Source organism: Salarias fasciatus, chromosome 23 (genome assembly GCF_902148845.1).
Source record: "Salarias fasciatus chromosome 23, fSalaFa1.1, whole genome shotgun sequence".
Lineage (NCBI taxonomy): Eukaryota > Metazoa > Chordata > Actinopteri > Blenniiformes > Blenniidae > Salarias > Salarias fasciatus.
Window position 1 is genome coordinate 7,876,843 of NC_043766.1, and position 23,377 is coordinate 7,900,219.

A 23,377-nucleotide genomic window follows, 5' to 3' on the forward strand; every position below is an offset into this window, starting at 1 on the left:
CTACAGAGGTACATATTTTGCGACACTCTCCTCTGCTTTCCGACCCGCTCTCTCCAGCGTCCTGTTGCTCTGTCGCTCTAAGCCCAACATTAGCTGCCGCATCCTTTATTGTTGTCAGCGTTTGTTTTTTCTTTCTTTCTTTCTTTTTCCTTCTCTCCTCAATAATTTGCGTTTCAGTTGCGGACTGACGCCTTCCGAGGATGAGAGATTACTGTAATGTCGAGCCATCAAGGTAAGAGTGATCAGTTTTAGAACGGGGGCTTTAAAAGTTTTGGACCCGGGGATGAGCTCCGCGGAGGAGGTCAGGATGGGGGACGCCTGCTCCGCTGATGAAGATCTATTGGCAATGATCATAGAGGTAAAGAATGCATTGAGCACCTCGAGGCAGCACGTTTCTACAGTGAACTGTATGTTGTGCGATATCAATAGATTTGCCAAGGCAATTGCATGTATTCCTGCAGTGTTTGCTCGATCTCCTCTCGTCTCTCTTTTGCAGTACCTGAGCTTTGCGGGATATGACAGTGTCGTTACCACTTTCAACGAGGAGCGCAAATGCAAAGCTGTCATAAAGCAAGAGAAACCTCTTCATGGCGTTATGGTAAATATACACTTGTTTTCAGACCTGTTTCCTACATGTCCATTTTCATTTCCCGTTGTCAGCCCAGAAAATAAATGAAACATTTCGTTTACCCCATTAACTTGCTTTGTGGTGTAAAACAATAGCAGTGAAGGTGAATAAGTACAACGTGTGAAGATTCCCACATCATTGAGGGACCTTGTAAATTGTAGAAATAAATACATTGTCATTATTATTATTATTATTATTATTATTATTATTATTATTATTATTATTATTATTATTATTATCTCGTTATAAAGAGATACAGCTCATAAATGTATTTCTTTATTGTGGCAGTTCTGCGTTTCCGTTAACATTAACCCTAAATAAATACTGATCTCCAACTGAGTATTCTTTAAGTGCAGTTTGTGTTTGTTTGTTTGTTTGTTTGTTTCTAGACCAGTCTAATTGACTGTTTTGATAATGGAGACCAAGATGCTTTCTTTAAAGTCTGGACAGAGCATATTCCTGTTGGCATAGTGGAGAGAGATGTGAATGCTCTCAGTCTGGAGTTCTACCTCCATATCCACTTCACTATCGTTCCTCTAAGGTGGAAAGCTGTTAAAAAGGTATGTGCCTCTGAGCTTTTTTTGTCTGTATGGAATGCAGTTTCTGAAAATGTCCACTAAGGGTCACCATGGTGCTCTCTCTCTCTCTCTCTCTCTCTCTCTCTCTCTCTCTCTCTCTCGGTCTCACTCTCTCTCTTTCTCTGGACACCAACATACATTTTTAAAGAATTACTGTGCTCTTGAATGATTTATTTTGTCGATTTGAAATGACAAATTTCACTGAAAATCCTAAATCTGCCTGCAGAATGATGCTGACTTTTCGGAGAGAATTTCAAGCTTGAAGAAATATTTCAAGACTCGTGGGGCAGCACTGAGCCAGACAGCAGAGTTCTTGCCATATTATGCTCTGCCTTACGTGTCTGACCCCACTGTTCACCCCCTCTTCAAGGCTCTCTTCGAGGTTCTCATATTCTCACAAAATAAGGTACTACATAAACCAAACACATTTCCTGCTGGCTTTCAACAATGTATTCACCTCTGTTCAGGAGTCCTGGTTGGCACAGCTGAAGGAAAAGCTGGAGCGATTCCTGACGTTGGTAATAAAACCGAACACGCCGAGATTGTTAACTTTATACGTATCCTTTTATTGTGGCTTTGTCAAACGTGTCTATTACAGCTTTGTCACTTATGTTAACACAAGGGTATTGATCAATGGGGCATTTTTGTAATTAAACTATTTATTATTTTATTTATTTATTACAGAAATGAGGACTATTAACGAATCAGTGAGATCAAACAGGATGTATAGTTTGTTTTTTTCATATTAAATAACAAGATTTTTTGTTGACTGTTTAATTCTTGATGTCTCACCCTGGAAAACCAGCTCAGAGAAAATGTTTACAATGAGTGCAATTGTGTTCTTTAACAAGTTCTAAGCAGAAGGACGGTGGGCGGAGCACCAGAGGTAAATACTCGTGTCAAATAATTGTATATGTTGCATGATGTATGTGATGGGATTCCTTCCGGGACACGTCTCAGAAATAATACGGTGTAGTCGAAGATGACTGTTCAATAAAGTGGTGTTTATTTCACTGCTCCAAAACCCCCAGTGATGCTAATAATAAATAGAAGCAGGCATAAAGTTGCGTTTTCTTTTGCGTAATTCCAATAAATTTGCTCAGAAATTTGAAAACATTTAGATGGAAACCTGACAGGTGAGTGATATTGAATAGATGCCCCAAATTTTTCACTTCGCATGATCTATTACATATTCTGTATAAAATAAAAAAATATTTCCTAGATTGTTCTCAATTGAAATGTCTTACTATGCTTTACCAGAAATTTGGTTGTGCCTCAAATGAGGTATTAAGTTGTGCAATTGAAAAAACTGTGATAAATGTGAAAAAAGTAATAGTAATTCTGCACTTCATCTATGACTGAAATGATGAAATTGCGGGCAATTCTAAATTCCAGGTTATGTCACCTTTTCGTTTGAGCAGTTTTTTGTAATTGTGAACCTGTGGCTGGTTTCTGTCATGTCCTTGTGTTTGTACAACTGCACAGAGAACATTCAGAAGCTGCAGCTGAAGCTGCATGAAGCAGAAAAACGCACAAACTACTATGCGGACAAGTTCAAAAACCTGCAGACTGAACACTGCAAGCTGATTATGATAACCGCTGAGCTGGTTAAATCACTTGAAGCCACTGTTGCAGGGAAAATGGTAAGTCAGATTTGCAAAATGGTAAACACATTCTGTACAATAAGGTGTTTAATTTGGTTGTCACATCTGCAAAGTACAATTGGTGGAAAATGGCTACTAATATAGTTTAATAACAGACTTGAGTCCTATTTACATTTGCTCTTTCAGCCTTAAACAGAGACTCACAAAACACAACTCTCCTTATCATCTGGTTTATATTTAAACACAGTGTTTTTTTGTTTTTTTGTTTTTTTGTTAGGTCTCGCCTGACTACCTGCAAAGCCTGTACGATGAACTACGCAACAGCCAGCAAAAGCACAGTGTGGTACGAAACACTTACTTCTGACCTGTATGTAAGATTATTGTGCCACAGGTACATTTCTCAACTTGACATTACAGGGCCATGCTTACCCATTTAAGCCTCTTTTGATATGTTACTTCAATTAATGAAGCATGTATTCAGATCAATCTGAAATCACAGTGGTTTTATGAAGCATAATGAAAAGAGATGAGCGAATTGCTTGACAATCACGCTTCCTGTCACTGCCATTTTGTTTTCATTTTTTTAAAGTGAGCAACTGTTTTGTGTGTTTTTTGCATTTGTGGTAGTGTTGTCTTCAAAGCAGTATGACTCTTGGACACACGATCATGAAAGCCATCTAAGTTTAATGTCCTCACCTTTTTACCTGGCTTGTGCTTCACTGTGTCTCTTCATCCTTCGCTTCCCATTGTTCTTTTTTCTGTGCCTTTCATTCATTAATTTGCATGACCCACTATTCAGTGTATGTTTCCTGCCAGTTCTTCATATTCATACTGGATTGTTGAAGTTTGCTAAGATGTTTTGCTTCTTTTCTAGTTTGAATGACGATTTTTCTCAAGTTGCATAGAAAGCCACATCAAAGCATCTTTCTGTGCATACTGCATTAAATTCAGATTGTTCTTACAATTAACTCTCCTTATTCACTGTTTTCTATAATTGTCCCTTGGATTCAGTTTCTCTCCCTATACCTAAGTACAATAATGAATTTGAAAAGCTTCAGCCAGATACTATGATATAACTGGAATGGCTAACATCAGCTGGTTAAACAGTGTGGGCTAACATAATGTCACTTGAAAAGAGACAAAAAAAAATCAACATGAAAAGAAAAGAAAGCACCCTCTCAGATTTAACATTGTATTGTTGTTTTAGATAATTGTCTCAACATTTTTGCTTGTAGTTTGCCATTTTGTGCACCAAGAGCTGGGAGGCTATTTTATTATTTTCTAAATGTTTGGCTAAAATATTTATCTGGACCATTAAGACAAACAACCTTCAATGTATGCCAGTCTCAGATCTTAAGTACTACTTTTTTTTTTTTTTTTTTTTGTCACGTTAACATGGGTTTCCCTGTTTTGGGTGGATTTCTTGCGACTTTAATATGGTTTGTGTTGCATAGAAGTACAACTGCTTAGCTGAAAATATTATAGGTTCAGTGACCTTTCTGGCCAATAAAGACATGCTAAAAAAAAAATAATGAAAAGTTGCAGACTCGTGCACATTCTATGTGAACTTTATTTTTTTCCAGAGACTTTGAGTGATTTCTATAGATGAAAATAATGGTTATTTGTGGAAATATTTGTTGTATGTCATTCTGGCGCAGGTGTTGTTGGATTCAACCCCACCAGTGTCAGATTTCACAAGGAAGTGTGTCTCATTGTTCTGAACCGTTATTTAGTCCGATGTTTTGAGAGAAAGGAATTCAGGAAATAATCCTGGCATCACTGAGCTTCTCCTTTTGCAGTATTACTGACTGTTCACCAAAGCAAAAATGTGGCTCAACAAGCTGATACCTCAGACGACGCGGATCACTACCCCAACCTAACACCGCCCTCGCTATAAGTCCAAGTTCCTGAGCTTTGTTTTCAGTCCCAAAATCAAACCCGATCTTGTAGCAGGTCCAACAAAACCTCATGATTTGTCTTTATGTAGAGTGTATCATATGCCCAATGATGTATCACGGCCCTCAGTCTTCTGTACGGTTGTGAGATTTAGGATTTACAGATATGAACACACCTTTTTTGGGTTACTGTATTTCCTGCATGGCTGAAATGCAGCATGTATGTCTAGAAACCGCTCGCGTCTCACTGCTTGATTATTTTTGATAGAGGTCAGCAATGAAAGACTAGAAAGAAAGAATGAGAAGAGAATATGATTTAAGTAAGAAGCCACATATTTTGTGTTCTGCACCGCTAATGTAAGAATGTCATCAATTTAAATTAATTGGGTCAAATTGTGCTTTCTTGCAGACTTCCACGGGCATACAAATGAGCATAAAACCACAGTAAGGCCTCTGTTTGAATAAAGAAATAGTTCAAATGTTTGGAAAATGCCATGATTAGAAAACCTGAGTGACTTTTCCTTTTTATTCACTTCAGTTTATCAATGGAGGTGCCGATGCTACCCTCGTTAAATTATGGAAAACTAAAGGCAGATATTGTTGGCAGCGACGAGAGACGTGCGTGTCTGTTGCTTCAGGCACTGTGCTGGGTGAGAATATAATATCACACTACTTAATATGAATGTGTCAGACTTTGCTTGGTTCTTTTTTTTCCCTCAGTCTTTGCTCTATGTTTTGTCCATATGCAGTCTCTGGGGGGAAAAAAAAGCCTATAGTTTCAAAATTCCTGTTTGTCATTTTGTTTTTAGAGACTGACGCACTCCCTCCCAGGTGACCAAAGAGAGAGTGTCCTTCAGGCCTACATCCGTAATGATTTGCTGGAAGGCTTCTCTGACAAATCGGTGGGATTGTAGCTTTTACCTTTAAAGCTTTTATGCTAATATTATATATAGTTTGAACTCAAATGACAGTCGTTCTTTTTTTTTTGTTGTTCTGTGTTTAAGCTCTGTTTCTCTCAACAACATCAACAGAAAAGCCCTAAAATTTATCCACAGTGCCTAATTAATCCCATGGCTCTAGTTCAAGGCAGAATTGAGCTGATGAATTAGCAACTCTGCAAGGTGCACACAAGTTTCTTTCACTTCACTGACTTAGTGATGACGTAAACAAAGTGCACAGACTGTAGACAGAAAGACATCTAAGAGCTCTTATGGGTTGCATCATTTATAATGTCTATTTTGATATCTTATAACAGTCATGTCTAATATGGATGTTTTGTTTTTTATCATTAATGTACATTGAAGCATAGAATTCACATTTAACCCAGTTGTTTTCGTTTGATACGACAAGGGAAAATGTTTCTAGTAAAAAAATAACTGATACAGAATTTATGCCAAATATCAAGATTACTAAGCAGACAGACTCTATTTAACAAATGTATTAGTTCATTTGAGTTTATATGAATCGAGATCATTCCTCTGACAGTTTTCACCATTCTTAACTTGAAAAAAATGGTTTGCACATATTGGGAATGCAGACATGTCGTTTTGTTAAATTATTCTTCCTCAAATTTTACTTGTCTGATTCTTATTCTAAAAAATATTTCCCAATAGTATTATTTAAATACACAGATTTCTTTTTAATTTAACACCTATACTACTCAAAGGATGGTTGTATTGTATTACTTATAAAAAGTGTTATCACTAAGAATTTGTTCAGTAGCAAGAAAACATTCACAAAACAGAAGACTAGCTGTGAATAATTACAATATTTAGTTTCAATGAAGTTGTCTTGCGATCACCGAGAGACTTGTACTATATTGGAAAGCATAACTCAAAACAATCAAAAGGTAGAAAAAAAAATAAGGTGTATAATTGCAGTTGGTCACAACATGAAATGAGCAGGCTGTGATATGTAGTTTACTTATTGTTGAGTTTGAGCAGTAAACTTTTCAAACATATTTAAAAATGCCCTGATTTTAACATTTTCAAATTTCACCAGGTGAGAAGATGGTACATAAATTTTATTTTGATGTGCAATGAGAGTAATTTGTGTTTTTTTTTTTGTTTTTTTTTTTGCTTTAGCTTAAACACAAATGCCTTTGATCAAATTCTGCTCTCTTTTGTCTTTTTAATGTAGAAAACTGTAGTTGGTTTACTGGATTCTTCTGACGAGATGGTCCTTGAATACATGGTTCGGCTCATCAATGCGTTTGCTTCTTTTGCAGCTGGTGAGTTTGAAACTGCACTTAACTTCGGTTTTAGTCAACGTCTGAGTGAATGTATTAGGAAACAGACTGATGAAGGGCTTCAGTTGCACACCTAGATGTTCCTCCTAACAGAATGACAAATTTATTGATAGCAGCTTCCTAATGGAGCGTGTTAGAAAGAGAAAAGCTGATCTTGTCACTTACTCATAGGCTATTATAAGTTTTGGTTTGTTTTCATAATACAGGATTAGTTCATCCTTAAGGACAAGAAAAATGTCTTAGTCTTAATGTTTCTGTACTTAAAATGTTTCTGGATCAGTATTTAATGTTGCATTTTGGGTTGTCAAAAAAGAATTAAATTCTAATGTACTGTGTTGTATCTAAATATAAATTGCAAATGACTGTTTTGAAAATAACTACCTTTTCATTTCTCAAGTCACAAATTTCAACTTGAATGGAAATATGGAGAGGGCTTTTTTTGTTCTGTCTTTCTTGGTCGCATGTGTCCTTGTCACCTTCCTCCCATATTGTAACAATTTCTCCAGGTCGGGGTTACCTCGCTCAGATTCCATCCCTTCTGAAACTCCTGATGGATATTCTCAAGAAGGAGAAAAACAGTTCAATTAGGGAAAAAACTCTAATGGCAATACAGAAACTGAGTCTCAGGTACATTTTAAAATGGTTCTTTAAAAATCATTTTGATAGATAAAGCATCTTTATTTTGTAAAATTTGGAATGAAAATCACTTCGGGGTCAGTTAATCCTTAATTGTCGTCATGTTTTTGTAGGAGGAGCCAGCAGACGCCCATGATAGAAGACGATCTGATTAGCTGGCTGGTGAATGAGCTCCAGGACTCGGACTGCCTGAGTGACAATACTCTGGAGTACTCCACCGCCTTACTTCTGAACCTGAGTCTGCGCACAAAAGGTGCACAAAATCTGCACAAAATCTGCACAAAATGCCAAGTGGATTCAGGACTCAAATATACCTAAATAATTCATTCATTCACATCCAAGAGAAAAAAAAAAAATATATAGCGGATTCCATAAGCTAATGATCCGAGACACTTTGGCAGTAGCCATCAGATGCAATTACAATCTGATCATCACTCTCATACTATCAAAGAGATTAAGTATGTTTTTGTCAGTTATCTGAAGAAAACATCCGATGCAAGTGTTAAAAGATACAGTTAGGTCCAGAAATATTTAGACAGTGACACAATCCTCATGATTTGGGCTCTGCGTGCCTCCATATTGGATTTGAAATAAAACAACTACAATGTCATTGAAGTGCAGACTTGAAGGGTTAATTCAAGGGGTTGAACAAAAATATATGACTAAACATGTAGGAATTGTAGCTATTTTTATCCAAATGCTCCTCATTCCTGGGGCTCAAAAGTAATTGGACAAACATAACCCTAAATAAAATGTTACTTGTCAGTATTTTGTTGAGAATCCTTTGCAGGCAATGACTGCCTGAAGTCTGGAGCCCATGGACATCACCAAACAGTGGGTTTCCTCCTTCGTGATGCTTTGCCAGGTCTTTACTGCAGTTGTCTTCAGTTATTGCTTGTTTGTGGATTTTTCTGCCTCAAGTTTTGTCTTGAGCAAGTGAAATTCATGCTCGAATAGGTTGAGATCTGGTGATTGACTCGTCCAATGCTGAATATTCCACTTCTTTGCTTTAAAAAAATCTCCGTCTTTGCTTTTACAGTATGTTTTGGATCTTTGTCCATCTGTACTGTGAAGCGCCGTCCAATCAACTTTGCTGCATTTGGATGAATGTGAGCAGCAGGTATCTCTCGATACGCTTCAGATTTCATCCGGCTGCTTGGATCTTCTGTCACATCGTCAATAAACACAGGTGATCCAGCTCCACTGGAAGCCATGCATGCCGCCATGTTTTACAGAAGATGTGGTGTGCTTTGGATCATGAGCTGCTCCAACTTTACTCTTCCCATTATTGTGGTCCAGGTTGATCTTAGACTCATCTGTCCCGAGAATGCTGTTCCAGAACTGGGCTGGCTTCTTCAGGTGTTTTTTGGCCGACTTAATTCTGGCCTTTCTTTTTTTTGTGGCTGATTAATGGTTTTTACCTTGTGGTGAATCTTTAACCCCATATTGATTGTATAATTGTATCCTCAATATGTTTTGCTAACCCCCTAAAATAACAAAACATGTGTCACTCTCAAAATATTTTGGGCCTAACTGTAAGATAAAAAGCTATAGCAAAAATGTAACTGTTGTGGAGATAATGGTAGGTAATTTTGTATCAGTATGTGAATTTTGTGCATCTTTGTGTAGGAAGAAGGAAATGTGCAGAAGACGCCAAGCATGTGCTAAAGGTCCTAATTGACCTCCTCGGACATGAAAATCATCAGGTGAGTTGCACATCGCTCTCCACATGGACATGACTGTTATGTGCACAGTGAATTTTATGTGAACACACATTCAGTATTGTTTACATTTTACAGTATATAAAGCATATAGTGAAACCCATTACGGTTTAGAAATATTGTCCGTAGAAATGTCACTGGCTGTCTTTTGATGTTTTCTAAGTCAAGTTTCATCCAAAAACTAATGTACACAACTATATGGCAATTAATCACATTCAAATTGTTGAATAAATATAACCTCATTACCGGTTGATCTGTTTAATGCCATTAGAGGTGCAACTACAGTCAGTGCAATTACTTGAAAGACTGAAGTGTGATTTTCATTAAGCGATTCTAAATAGTTCTAAGAAATTAGGCATGACTAGAAATGTTTATCAAACAAACTAATTTCAGATGTTCATTATGAGTCAACAGCTTCATTTTTAATGGTTTCATCTTGTCGTGTTTTTTTTTTAAATCCAATCTATCTTGAAAAAAAAGTTTAAATGACTGTAAATGTGCTCTCCCAATGTGGAAATTCATTCATCCCTGTATTGATATGCCTTGTCCCTTCGTACAAGCTGTTACCTTTTGTTGGTAGAACATGTGTATGTAATCTCACTTTATTTTTTTCCTCAGATCCGTTCATTCGTGAATGGGACTTTGTACAGTATCTTCTGCGTTCCCTCTGTCAGGGAAGAAGCTAAAGAGATGGTGAGAAAACAGATGGGTAGATCTGTCATGCATGTTGTGATGGACATTTCATTGTTAAAATGTCATGAAATCTTGTCATGAAAAGCACCTGCACGGGGTTGACTGCCACATTTCTTTAGATTTATCTCCTGACCAAAACTTTCTTTCATTTAAAGAATCATGATTGTGATATTGCAGTTTTATCATCAACTGTTGCTCTTGACTTCAACTAAGTGTCTTTCATTTGTATAGAGTTTTGAGGCGATTCTCCAGTGCTACACCAAAGAGGGAAATCCAAACTTCAGCAGGCAGATTGGGTTCATCATCAAACTACTGAACTCTGGTTAGTAAGCTCAGTTAGCCTTTGCCCCCATCGCTACGTCCAAAGCAAAGACAAGCTTTAATTCCAGACGACCTGGTTGCTCTGTACTCTGATGCTTTTATAGCACTTACTTTACGATTTCCTTTCTCCTTCAATGGATTGTGTATCTTATGAAGCTTTAATTTACAGGTGCATCACAATATTCATAACCTAGAAAATAAAGTTTCAGCTAATTTTCAACTTTCAGTGTAGTTTTGACTGCTGGTTTAAAAATACAGAAGCTATTTCATCTTATGAAAGTTTTCAGATATTGACGTACTGTATTTTAGATTTCTGTATGCATGTGTTCTTCTTTGACAGTCACACCCGGATGAAAAAGTTATTCAGAAAAATGTGTAATTTTTACTCTGCAGATAAGGAAGAGGATCCGGAGTCGGATGACGAGGAAGGGGATGACAACAACGTATGTGTGAAGCAGCAGTAAACAATAAATGAATAAAATGTCTAATCCTTGTATAAATTCAGTGTTACAATTTAAAAGTATTATAACACAAATTCAAAGAGCCAATGTAGTGAAACCATGAAAACTTTATAACGAGAACACGTTATATTTGACACATCTCTCAGATTCGTAGATGCCAATCTCAGCATGACACAGATATTGTGTGTCTCTCACCTGTGCGTGTCTGTAGGGGTCATGGGCTTGAAAGATTATATTTGTGAGAAAGTGGGTTATCAAGATGAGGTATATGGTCGTAAGTTCAAGTGGGAATGACAAGTCTCCAATGTGAAGTAAATGTATATCTGGTTTCCCTCATGGCAGCTTAAGAATCCCTCCCCCCCTTCTTTTGCCTGTAATCTCTGGTTTAATGCGTTCTTGTAGATGTTATCCATTTACCATGAGCATAAAGGTTGGACTGAGATGTTTTTCCACTTTTAGTGTAAATTCAGTGGGCATCAATCTACAAGATCTTTTACATAAGACCACTGCGGTTTGTACCTGAGGAAGTCATTAACACACACTCATTTTAGTGCCTAATGGGACTGATTTGATTTTACAGTGGTCAAACTAATTATCCACTGCCAGAGTAACCACTTTCGCAACAGCTTTTATTTTTTTTATGTTTTAAGACTTCTTTTGAAAGTTGCCTGAACCAAGCAAATGGTCATGATGTTTTTAGCTGTGTTGACTATATTTCCAAATGTGCTAAAAGATGAAGCATGTGTCACAAGTGGTCTCTAAGCAGGGCAGCACAAGCAGTGGAAAACAGTGAGCAACAAGAGGAGATGAGCCAAAGTCGAGAGCTGCACTTCTTTTTTATTGTCATGTGCCAAAGACAATTCAAAGTGCACGTGCCATAAAGTGCATGGGAGGATTTCAATGGAGCTTTGGCTTCCCCACCTGCGGAACAGAAACGAACAACACCCCTGAGTTAATGTCTTCAGGGCCTTAAATACGTTCATCTGAAGTGGGTAAAACCATAAAAGAACTCCATAGGTGTAAAACATAATATAGCTCATTAAAACTATGTAAAAATCCTCCACTCCAAAACCCATGATAATAATCTAAAGTAAAACAAAACCCTTCCTTAAGTTTAAACTGAACAAACACCTCAAATAAATAAATTAAATCCTACAACATATCTAAAATCTGTTCAACCACCCCCGCTTGTTCCGACTCTTGGTCCAGCCGGGAGCCTTGTTAAGTGGGTCCACTGACTTTTCGGAATCTTTTGGCCTGACAAGAGACTGGAGAGCAGGGTGAGGAAAAAAAAAAAAAGTCACTCACTTCACCACACACACGCACACACGCACACAGCACCTTCCAACATTTACAACAGTCACATATGTTGCACATTCCCCAATTGTTTGTTTGCCTCTGCAGGTTTGCTGCAATCACTGCTCGGGACACACCCTGACCACACGCACAGGCAACAGTTTTTCTCTAATTAAATACATTTGTGCAAATTATTCTTATGAGTAAATTACCTCCCTTAACAGTGCTGTGAGCATTTTAAAATGCTTTGTGGATGGTAAGAAAGTGCGCAGTGTAAAGTGCAGTGTCGTGTTCCCCGTAAGTAACACCTGTTTGTTACAATGCCCACTATGTTCTTTACACTAATATACAGTGAAACCTTTGACGAAGGGGCTTACGAAGTGCGGATGCCTTTGCTGAGAGGACAAATTTGCGTACAGGGACGTGCTTTGTCTTGTTAAAGCTAGGGTTGGCGATTTGAATGAGATACATTTTTTTTAAATACTGGTTAAAATGATCTTTATGACCCGATGGGAAGCAATTCATAGTGTGTTTTTAAAGTAGTTTGGAAAATATCCGCTATCTACCGCAGGAGTAAAACCGGAAAAACAGCAACCAATAGTCTTGACGGGACACCTTTTTTTTTTAAACCAATCAAATCCCTTCGCCATTCGACCTGCCCCCTGCGCGTACATGTACCCGTGCACTGACCCTGGTTCAGTGCGCGCGTAGAAGGACGGAGCGTCGTTGCAGAATGGTGGAGAAGAATGTTTGGGGGTTCACTCACTGTTCAGTGCGCCATACCTTGGCGTTGTGCAAATAAAGAAAAACGAAGAAACGAAGCGCTGAGGGCAGGTTACGCCAGGAACGCACTGGACGCGGAAGTGCCGCGCGCACCGCACGCGCCGCGAACGTGTCCGCTCCCAACGGGAGCTCCTCCAATGGGGTGGGAGCTGGGCGGAGCCTTGGGGAGATGCTACATGCTAACGCTAGTTTTCCAAGATCGCCAACCCTAGCTTTAACACAAATAAATAAGCGAACCCCATTCCAAACGTGGACAACGGACTAGTTTTTATGGAAATTTCCAGTTCGAGCGGACAGGTGAAATGGCCTAAATGCGGTTAGAGTACATTCAACAAGTCCATTTCTCAGAAGCCACTGGTGGTAATTGGTTTAATGTGGCCATGGAGCAGCTACATGGAGCTCCGTGTCTTCTTCACCTATGAATTTCTGTCAGTTAGTTACAAAGTTACGGCGCCCCCTAAAGGCCTGGCATATGAACTACATTGTTTTCAGTAGTTACCCACGATGTCCTGTGGATGCAAATACTAGCCTGGTAAACCAGCCTGGCCCACTCCTCATCCGCGTTTGGATTTTGGAGTGGGGCTCAGTCTGGGCAGGAGCCATAGACTGTGAATAAAGTGGACGGAGCATGTGGCTGAAAGCATGAGGCCTACCCGGAAGTGTCAAAAATCCAAATGTGGATGAGAAGTGGCCAGGTCTGGTTTACGAGGCTATGCAAACACACTGTTGATGAGGGATTTTACATACAGCAAATCGAAGAAATGTGACAAAACATGTAGTGAACATAGCTGAGACGGTGGAACTCGACATGCAGCGTGTCACTGGTTGACGATGGAATAAACTTTTCTGACATCTCTTTGTGCGACAGGAAGATTTACTGGAGATGGAGCACAGCGAAGATGAAATTCTGCAGCCGCAGTCAGGGGAACTGACAGGAGAGACTCTTCTTACCACGGACTACCTTGGTGTAAGAGCAAAAACTTGCTTATGTAAACCAGGAGATCAGAGAGATCAAACCTCTCTGCTATGTATGCAACGTTATCACTCACAGTTAGACTGCAGCTATGTCACTAAGGTCTGATGTGCAAGAGGCATATTTGCTTCACAACAGTTGTTCTACAGGTTCAGCTTCACTGTTATCAATCCAGCCACAAAAGGAAACCAGTTGGAAGAAGGGAAGTTCAGTTTGAATAGGCAACTGCCACTGTGATGTCTAAGCTTCATTAGCCTAGAGGGTTTCTTCAGAATATGCATCCGCTTTTCAATTATCTGGTGTCAGATATGTTGAGGAAATAAGTGAAAAAGTCGTAACCCATATTTTGTCTTTAACTCTTTGAGAATTAAAATGCCTATTTCATCAAAGAAGGGTACCACTGTGTGGGCTCTGAAGCTTAACTATCTTGGATTAACATATTTTCTGAAGGAATTTCTAAAATAAGCACGACAAAAATAAAGTCCTGTTGAAAAGTTGATCTTCTCAATGCATTACAAGTAATTCTTAATAATCTACAGGCAAACTGCTGAATGTTAAATGGAAGCATCTTGGCTGATGTTTTCAGGTTCCAGATTTACATTTTCAGTTGAGCCTTTAATTATATGTGAATTATTTTGAAATGTAAAGATCCCTGGCTTGCAAGAATGTTGTCATAAGCCAGTGGGGGACATTGGTTATGTTGATTGACATATGTATATCAGGTTGTCAAAAATGCATTATTTATCCATCATTTGATATGACTGCGCAAAGTGGAAAAAACAATTACAAAGGAAACTTTCACTTGAGCTTTTCAGTAAAAGTAAAAGCTGAGACTCAGCTGCTATTCCAGTGACGCAAGTAAGTGCCTCTTACTGCAGTGAAGTAACATTAGGATCAAACGCATACCTTGAGTATGAATTTTTTTTTAAATATTTGAAGACACTAGTTTGAAGAGAAATCTTGTTGAAGAAACAATTGTAGATCTGTAGAAAGTTGATCGTGTATTCTTGATTTTTAGTTATTTCCATTAACATTGACTTGGTTCTTATACGTCAACATGAGGTGTTGTGTGTCTGTGCAGATTATGACCAACGTGGCACAAATAAAAATCAATACTCCAATTCTTGAGCCATTCCAGAGACCGGTCACCCCAAAGACCGCTGCCAGATCAGAGTAAGTTAAACATGCACGGTGAAAAAATGTAGTTTAAAATTATGCTTTCTGTAAGATGCAACACATCCTGGTGGTATGTGGGTCTCAGTGTGACATGAATTGCTTTGTTTAAATTTTTTTTTCTTGCTCAAATTAATTTGATTTGCATACAATATGGATTATTACCAAATGATCAGTAAACTACTGGAGAAATCTATGTTTAGATAAAGACACCTAGATCCATGTTCCTTTTGTCACAGTGAAGCTCACTTTACCACAGCTATAGGTCATTATGACAATGATTGTACTGCATCTTTTGTTTGGCTACTTGTATAATGAAGTTTGTACTGGGTTTGAAACTAGTGCACTGGGTCAAAGCAAGAATGGATTCGCTTAGCCATCAATTATTAGAGAAAATAGAACTGTGAAGAAATAAGTGTCAGGCAGGAGTGGACTGAAAGTGGAATCACTTAGTTGTGGAAGTAGTTCATTGTCACCACAGACTGTATTCTAAGCTTTTTAGAGTAATGAATATAATCGTAGGTGTGAGTTGTCCTATGAACAGTCTGTACAAGAGCATAAGGACATGTCAAGTCATTGATGAAATTGTTATTCTTATCCAACTAAAAACAATGACTGTTAGTATTGATTTAAATGGAAAGTTTCTATTGTTATGGGTTATTTGACAACCATGCTAAAATAGCAATGATAAAAGTAAAATATATTTAAGCTACCATTATGAGCATATTTATAAAGGCTTCCAATTTTAAGTTTGAAAGTTTTTTGAGATTTTTAAATTTATGATTATTGATAAAACGCCTAAACAGGCAAAAGACTAATCCATCGCACAACATCTCCAGTATATCTCTTCTTGGCAGTCCCCCGGGCACCTCCGACTCCTTCCATCAGAGCCCAGGTACGTGGTTCACCTTCTAATACTTTCATTCATTACAGTGTTTAACACCGTTGGCAGCAAACAGTGCTTCTCATATCTTCAGGGACAAATATTCAACACAGATGACAAATGACACCATTATCTCAGTGTTTTCCTTCCCAAATGTCTATACACACACGCAGACTCGGCATGTGGGCAAATAACTCAGGAGTCGGGGTTGTGCACTCCATATGAGGATCTCCTGATGAAAACTGGTGCCAAGGAGATGTCCACTGGGCAAGTCATGAGGTAAATTGACACCAACACTAACTGCACACTCACACATTCACCATGTTTGAGAAGAAAAAAAATGACATATTTTCTCATTAAATCCCCTCATTTGATTTTACAAGTATTTGCTTTTGTTTCTTTTGTCGATATTCTTTTGTAGATATTTTTTACTGCCTACACCAAATAATTGAACATCGGCAGTATTTGTATAAAAAGGTTCTCTATAATTGACCGAACAACACTGTACTCTCGCCACTGTACCGTTCACACAGTGTAGGGCAGTTATATATTTACTAAACACACGTGTTCACGCTGTAATGCCCATCAGGTGACCATAGTGGCTGAGGCAGAGCGCTCTCCTTGACGTCTTAGACATTGTTGGCAGCTGTCTTTTCTTCATCAGAGAACAGCGCTGAGGCCCGCTGGTCCCTTGTCCAGAGGAGATGCTCCACAGTCCATCAAATGCATCCTGTAGAAATTATTTCAAACCTGATGACTTGGTAACAAGAACTGTTTCAAGAAAAGTGTCAAGCATTGTTACTTAGTTTCTTTTCATTATTACTTTTTAAAGAATTTTGTCACTGAGACCCTATCCTGAAAAATGAATTGCACATTAATACTACTGAGATGAAGGGACGGTTTTCAATCAAAGTAATTTGGAGGCAGGGAGTTTGAACCAACTTCTAAAAGCTGTGGGTGGTACTTCCTTTAACCTTCTTTTTGACTGGCTGCAGGCTTGCAGCATTGCAGTTACTGCTTGATTTATTCACTTGTTTGGTGGAATACGGCTCCTAAAAGTGACTGGATCAAAGTGTTAAGGTTGTTAAGGAATGGTGAAAACAAAACGCCATAATTAAGGGTTCCTTTAAAGCCCTGAGACGTGTAATGGTGCAAATGTGTGCCGGTGGGGAGAGCTGGCCGGAGAGTCTCTACACACCGATGGGTGACTCAGCACCGCCAAGCTGGTCTGTGAGATTGTGACATGCGTTTAAACGAGCACCGTCCACAAAGGGCCTCATTCAATCAAACCACCCTTGCTTCTTCCCGCCTTTAAATCTCCGAGGAACTTGACTCCCGAATCCCACCAACAGTAACGAGTCCCAGAAAACTGCTTCAGTCATCCCTTCCCCTAGAAACGCAAAACACATCTATAATGTAACCCCACCAGTTCTGGTGTTGGTACCCTCATTTCACCCCAGGCTGAACTGGAAGACTTCCCCAGTGAGGTGAAAGGTGCATTCATATGAAATTGAATAGAATCTTGGCAACAGAGCAATCTGGCAACCACCAAATAAGTAGAAGTGCTCTTTGCCTCTGATTTTAGAGGAGCACCTTTGTAGCACAGCTCCTGAGAAGTGATGGACACTTGGGTCTTTTCTTTTCAAAGATTATTTTGACTTGAACTTCTGTGTGTCTTAGTGTTACAGTTTTTCTTCTGTAGCTCCTGGCATTTTGGGTTGGACTTTCAGGAACCGAAGACAGTTTATGCAACATGTTGGCCAATTTAAACCGTTCCGTCCTAAAAGAGCTTTGCACAGTGCCCCCACTTATGTTCCCAGAAATACAATCACGGTTTACAACACTCAGTCCTCCCAGATGTTATCAGTGATGTTGGAGCCGATGTGAGTCTGCTGAGTAGAAACTGGACTGAAGTGCATCCATTTGATATGGTATAGGATTGCTCTACAGGATGTAGGTCATTTGGCTCCCACCTGATAAGAACATTAGTGGAGTCTGGATCGTCGCTGTGGCTGGAGGCAGAAGAGCTATTTGTGTATTGTGATCCTGTTTCTCAAGACTCACAATTATGACATTGAGTGAAAACTCTTATTTAGCCATACCATGTTGCACTTTGTACTCTCATTTCCTGGTACATTTTTACAGTCAGGAGCAAGTCATTTTACTGTTTTCAAATAGGACACAGTGAATAAGTAGAACTAGTCATTTACTTTCATTGTCATGAAAGCTCTAGCAGTAAAAATCAATCAAAATATACAAAGCTTCTAGTATTGTTACATCGAGTGAGTTTGACTGTTTGTGGGAGAAAAATGTTTTTTGTCTGTTTAAACAGGATGCACGTTTCCAGAGAGCAGCAGGAAGGAGAGGCGTACAGATCAGTTTATTAAAACACAACTGGCCTCGAAACACTGCTGGAAATTAGTAAAGATGTTGAAGTTTAATTTGAATGCTTGAAGATTATTTAAATGGAAATTATACTGCTCTTAGAAAACATCTTGCATTTGCTGCTTCTTCATAATGAATCAGTAGCATAACACACAATCGAGAGAGGATGGATCTATTAACTGAACTGTGTTAAATATTGTGGCTGGTAGACCTCTTTGCAACACGCATTCATGCCTGCAGCATGCCATGCGCTGTCTCAATTTAACTTAATGTCTCTCAACTTAAGTTTCCTCTATGAGATCATGTTTGTTGTCCATAACTGAATACTAAGCGGAGGCAGGAAATATCAAAGTTAGGAATGTTGTGTAAGTCATACAAACTTTTCTGTTCAGTTGTCGTCAGTCTTTGGATTTGTGACGCTGCAGTGGACCTTTGAGGTCTTTTGTCTTGGACGTGGAGAGTACAGCTTCATTTGAGGACAACTAGGGACAGCCTCGTCGTCTGGCCTCGTTGACCATGCAACCTGTATAGAATTAATAGCTATTGATGTCTGTAGCTTATTAGGTCAATAGAGTGCTAGCAAAAACAAAAAACTATAAAAAAAAAAAAAAAAAAAACTGATATATATATATATCTCAACTTTGTTAGCCTGTTCATGTCTAATATTTTTTTTATATTTCAGCTTTTTTTTCCTGAAGCATGTGTATTTCACTTTTTCTTTCTCTGTTTCTTCTGTCTCTCCTGTCATTAGTCCTGAGTCTGTGTTTGCATTCATGTCTCGGCCAAAACTTCCACGAACACCTCAGGACCACCTGTACAGCTCTTCGGCAGGTCCAAGTCCAACATTGCAGAGCGCACCCGCCGCTGATGCACCTAAAAAATAAGGTAAGCATGTAGTGACATTATAAACTAGACACCAAACAGCACTCAGTCTAACTAATTACATTTTATTAATCACATATTTTCACCTTTATCCCATTTCAGGATACATTTTGAAACTGGATATAAAAAACATGGTGATCTAAGTTGTGCTAGAGTCTTTTGCATCCATCTAACTTCTCTACTCATTTATAAATACAGATTATTACCACTTTCTGGGGCACTGTAACCAATTAAAGCTGGTGCTAGGTGAAGGAAGGTAAAATTATCAGTCAAATTTCTGTATTAACTAATTGTTACAACAATGGCAGCATACAGGCACATTGACTCAGTCTCCTTCATTTTGTAGGACTTATCACTGTGACATTAAAAAGCTTGTCTTCTTAAAAAAAAAAAAAAAAAAAAAACAGCAACTTTGGTTCCACCCAAGCAGTTTATATTTATTTGCTGTCAACTTCACATGTTATGCATATAACTTGAGTCATTGCAGAGAAGATCTGGTGCTCTTAGTTTGAAGATAGCATCTCTCTGTGCTCTCATGCATCTTAATTGCATTTGATGAGCGATTACCTCCGGCTCTTCTGCTGGGTGGCCTTACCATAAAGCTCGTAACGGTGCCTAATGGTCACTCAAAGCCAACGCATCTTTCTCTGTGCTCCTTTTGAGGTCTGGCAAGTGTCTAACATCTATTGATTTATAAGGAAAGTCACTTAATCATTGCTTGTCTTAATGGGCAGTGAGCAGCAACACATGGCACAACAGACAGCATGAGTTTTATTGTGAGCTGCTCTTGCTTTTATTGGCTTGTTGGTTTTCAGGTTTTTTTTTTTTTTTAATTCTCATTTTATTTCTCACATTGTAGGTTTTGCTGTCAAGTGCCATTTTGTATTTATTTTCTTCTTATTTACTGCTTAGCAGAGCAGACCTGAAGAGAGAGCGAGCGCCAGTCAAACACCAAAACAACATTTCCCCTCAGGCCCAGAATATGCTGTGACTAGACAGACCTGCGTTCTTGGCTAAGGGGAGATAGAGGAGGCATTTGTGTAGCTGCCTGGCCCACCCACTGAGCCAATAGAAATGGGTAGAGGAGCTGCTGCTGTTCCGCCATGTTGAGAGGACGGAAAATGCTACTTTATCCTGGTTAGGTCAGGTCAGGTACGGTGACTTCAGGTGATGACAGATGCCCCTCGTGTTGCTGTGCAGCCAGAGAAGATGTAGGAAGTGCCACAGTGTCTCTTAGAAAAGTTGTTCCAGTACATAGTGTAAAATCTGATGAGGATTTTTTTTTTCAGCACTTCACCGCATTAATTCCGTGAAAAGCTGATTTCAGGATTCTGCTGCAAGTACAATAATTTGAACAAAATGAATGACGGTTTTCGATTGATGTAATTTTAAATAAAGAATTGACACAGAGGCAACTGAAGACTGGAATGTTTGACGTTTTGTAACTATAAGTATTTTTATGCCTTTGAATGCAAGTCAAGAAATGTTGAAAAAAAGCTAAAGTTAAAGCTCATCTCTGAACTCTTCCCAAACCTTCTGCAATGCTGAGTGACTCTGTGCTCCAGTGCATGTGCCTCTGGGAGCTCTCTGGAACCTCATGCTTTATTATACTGAGATCTCAGACTGAATTTAGAAGCAATTTTCTTGTTGGTAAGTGGGAACTTTCCCACCTCTGTTACTCAAGAGCCCATGGAAAACATTTAATGTCCTTCATTTTAAAGTTGGTTGCTTGCATGACTTTTCAGGAAAAAAAATTAAGTCTTGGATTGTTTTCAACATGGATCAGAGGTTTTGGGTTTACAGTGTCTCTGGGATTGTCATCCTTTCTAAGTTTTAACAATAACAATTATTTTTTTAAAATATGACTATGGACACATTTTATTATTATAAACTAAAATAATTTACTAGTGTAGTTGGGAAAATGACTGTAAGGAATTTGTTTTCATTTCACTAATAGTTTTGAGGAGTTTATCCACTTATTTAGTTTTTCCCAACCCCCCCGCCTTTATCACACTACCCTTCCTCCACCACTGCCCCCACCCCTCCCTTCTCGTCTGTGTCTGGCTTTTGCCAGGCAGGCGAAGAGGACTGGTGAGGAGTGAGCTGTCACCATGGGGTTGCACTATCTCCCCGCTAACATCAGCTTCCTGAAACTTCATCCCCCAGGTTGCGATGAGGGCCAGCAAGATCAGCAGCAACGGGAGGAGCAGGGGATTGTTGAACAATGTGTGGGATTGTGGGTTCTTTTTCTTTCTTTTTTTCACTTTTTTGCACATATTGTAAACATTTGCACCTTACGGGATCATTAAGCATTTATTTTGGCCAGTCTTTTTGTTTTGTATTTATTTATTTATTTTCAGTGTGTTCCTTTTTCTTCTTTTTTTCAATAAATTTCATCTTGCATCTGAAGTACTTGTCTGTTGGTCCTCTGTTCAACTAACACTGAACTGTTTTCATTTTTAGAACTTTCCTAACAATATATTGCATGCAAGACATCGGTCATGAATATGGAGGTATTTTTGGTGGAAAAAGGTTTGAACACCTGTAAAATCAAAATTTGTAGTTGTGTATCATGAATTGTGTACCTGTACATTTATTTTCACTCCACAAACACAATGCGAAACTTAGACATTTACAAATCCTGAATGACAGGTGTACAAGCCACAGACTCAAAATCGTTTCCTGTAATTGTTGCAGTAAAGTTGGTGGAAAAACATTTGTGCACCTGTGTCAATGTGAAGCTCTTCTCGAAGAGTCGGATTGTTTCCTTCAACAAGTCACACATTGCCGCGCTGCACTATATTTTAAATGTGCACAGAGTACTTTTACAGGTAGTCAAAACCTTTCTCACCAAAAATACCTCCATAACATGAATTACTTCGCTTTTTCCATGCCCACATATCTAAACACCTGGCAAACAAGGTTAAATTAGATTCCATAATGCCAATAAAGTAGCATTGCAGTGTTAAAATTAAAGTTAGTGGCTTATTGTTGATCTGATTCAGCAAGACTACACGACGTTTTTGGCTGAGCAATTCCTGCAACTCGCATGCCGTCCCCAGAGGAATGACATATCCAGCAATTAGCACAGTGGGCCTGACCAGTGAGGAGCAGCACAATGTGAGGAAACTGGCCACACATGACAGACTGACGCATTCGCAGCCAGGTGGCTGAGTAACCCCGAGCTCGAGTTGTGGAGGAACTGTCCAGCTGTAATGGCAACAGACAGGAAATGGCTGCTTTCTATCAAAACAAGTTAGGACAGACACCAGAGCTGCACTTTAGAGATATAGAAAAGTTTCAAAAGTTACTGCACCGTTACTCGAGGCAGCATTGTTTTTTTAATTGCCTCAGTCAGTTAAACTTTGTTGTTTCATGTCTTTTATATATACAGCTCAATGTTTTCTCTTGAAGTTTCCGTGAAATGGAAACGAGCCATTCATTTTAGTTTTGAGCCTGTGCCCACTGAAACTGCAGCTGAAGAGTCCTGCGCGTCATTGAGATTACTGGCACACTTGCTGGTTCGTGTTTATCAGTAGTCAGCATTGTGCACAACTGATAAAAGGTGACGCCAACGAAGGAGAGACAGTGTTTCAGTGACCATGTCCCCTCAACCTCCTGTTTCCGCTCCCTTTGAACAGAATAGGAAAAGGTTGACTACCCCAGCCCCCCCCCCCTTTTTTTTTTGTATAACACCTGAAGATCAGTCTTTTTTGAAAAGGTGTGCTTGATAGTTTAAGTAGGTGTATCAAAAAATTGATGATTAAAAAACAACTTGGTACATATTGACAGAAACATTCTTGTTAATGCTTTGACATTTCAAAAAACAGTACCGCAAAAGGTCAGAACAGCAGCAATTCAAACAGCCACACGGTTATTTGGAATTTGCCTTTTAGATCTTTGACCTTCTCAGGAATGTCCTCACAAACTACCCATTAACCTTCAGCATGACAGCACTTAGGTTTTCTTTCCTTTATTTGTGTGTGTGAGTGTGTGCATGAGAACAATTGCTTGCTGAGCTTACGATTGTTCAACGCCGTAATGGATGGTTTAAGGATGTTGATTCTTGACTGGCAAAAGGATAAAAGACTAATCACTGTCACAGATGACAAGAGCACCAGCTCGACCCAGCAACAAGTCACAATTAAGCTGACTTTTCTGTCAGTGACAACGAATGAATAGACATTTTTATAGGTCAAACATAAGGTATCGTATAA

General features: G+C 38.9%; 1 protein-coding gene across 4 annotated transcripts; it reads left to right on the forward strand.

Annotated features, from left to right (window-relative positions):
* Positions 1–93: 93 nt before the first annotated feature.
* On the forward strand, positions 94–21,676 carry armc9 (armadillo repeat containing 9). 4 transcript variants are annotated; one of them, XM_030084010.1, is made up of 24 exons: positions 94–358; positions 497–598; positions 1,018–1,188; positions 1,433–1,588; positions 1,674–1,763; positions 2,065–2,092; positions 2,692–2,849; positions 3,088–3,153; positions 5,115–5,149; positions 5,244–5,355; positions 5,515–5,607; positions 6,845–6,935; positions 7,460–7,580; positions 7,703–7,842; positions 9,219–9,295; positions 9,929–10,003; positions 10,235–10,325; positions 10,718–10,767; positions 13,733–13,831; positions 14,919–15,010; positions 15,850–15,905; positions 16,067–16,172; positions 19,030–19,163; positions 20,450–21,676. In XM_030084010.1, exons 1-23 carry the CDS (start codon positions 284–286, stop codon positions 19,160–19,162), a joined length of 2,217 nt encoding a protein of 738 aa, XP_029939870.1. In that variant the 5' UTR covers positions 94–283; the 3' UTR covers position 19,163; positions 20,450–21,676. The 4 variants fall into 4 exon arrangements, with proteins under 4 accessions (XP_029939870.1, XP_029939871.1, XP_029939869.1 ...); XM_030084011.1 differs by having other exon boundaries at positions 21,327–21,676; XM_030084009.1 differs by lacking the exon at positions 20,450–21,676 and adding an exon at positions 19,263–19,582.
* The last annotated feature ends 1,701 nt before the right edge of the window (positions 21,677–23,377 follow it).

Excerpts from the sequence above, each read along its gene's own strand:
- armc9 (XM_030084010.1), top strand. The coding sequence starts at position 284 with ATGAGCTCCGCGGAGGAGGTCAGGATGGGGGACGCCTGCTCCGCTGAT. Across the intron at positions 599-1,017 it reads AACCTCTTCATGGCGTTATG|ACCAGTCTAATTGACTGTTT; the intron begins GTAAATATACAC and ends GTTTGTTTCTAG. Across the intron at positions 2,093-2,691 it reads CGGTGGGCGGAGCACCAGAG|AGAACATTCAGAAGCTGCAG; the intron begins GTAAATACTCGT and ends ACAACTGCACAG.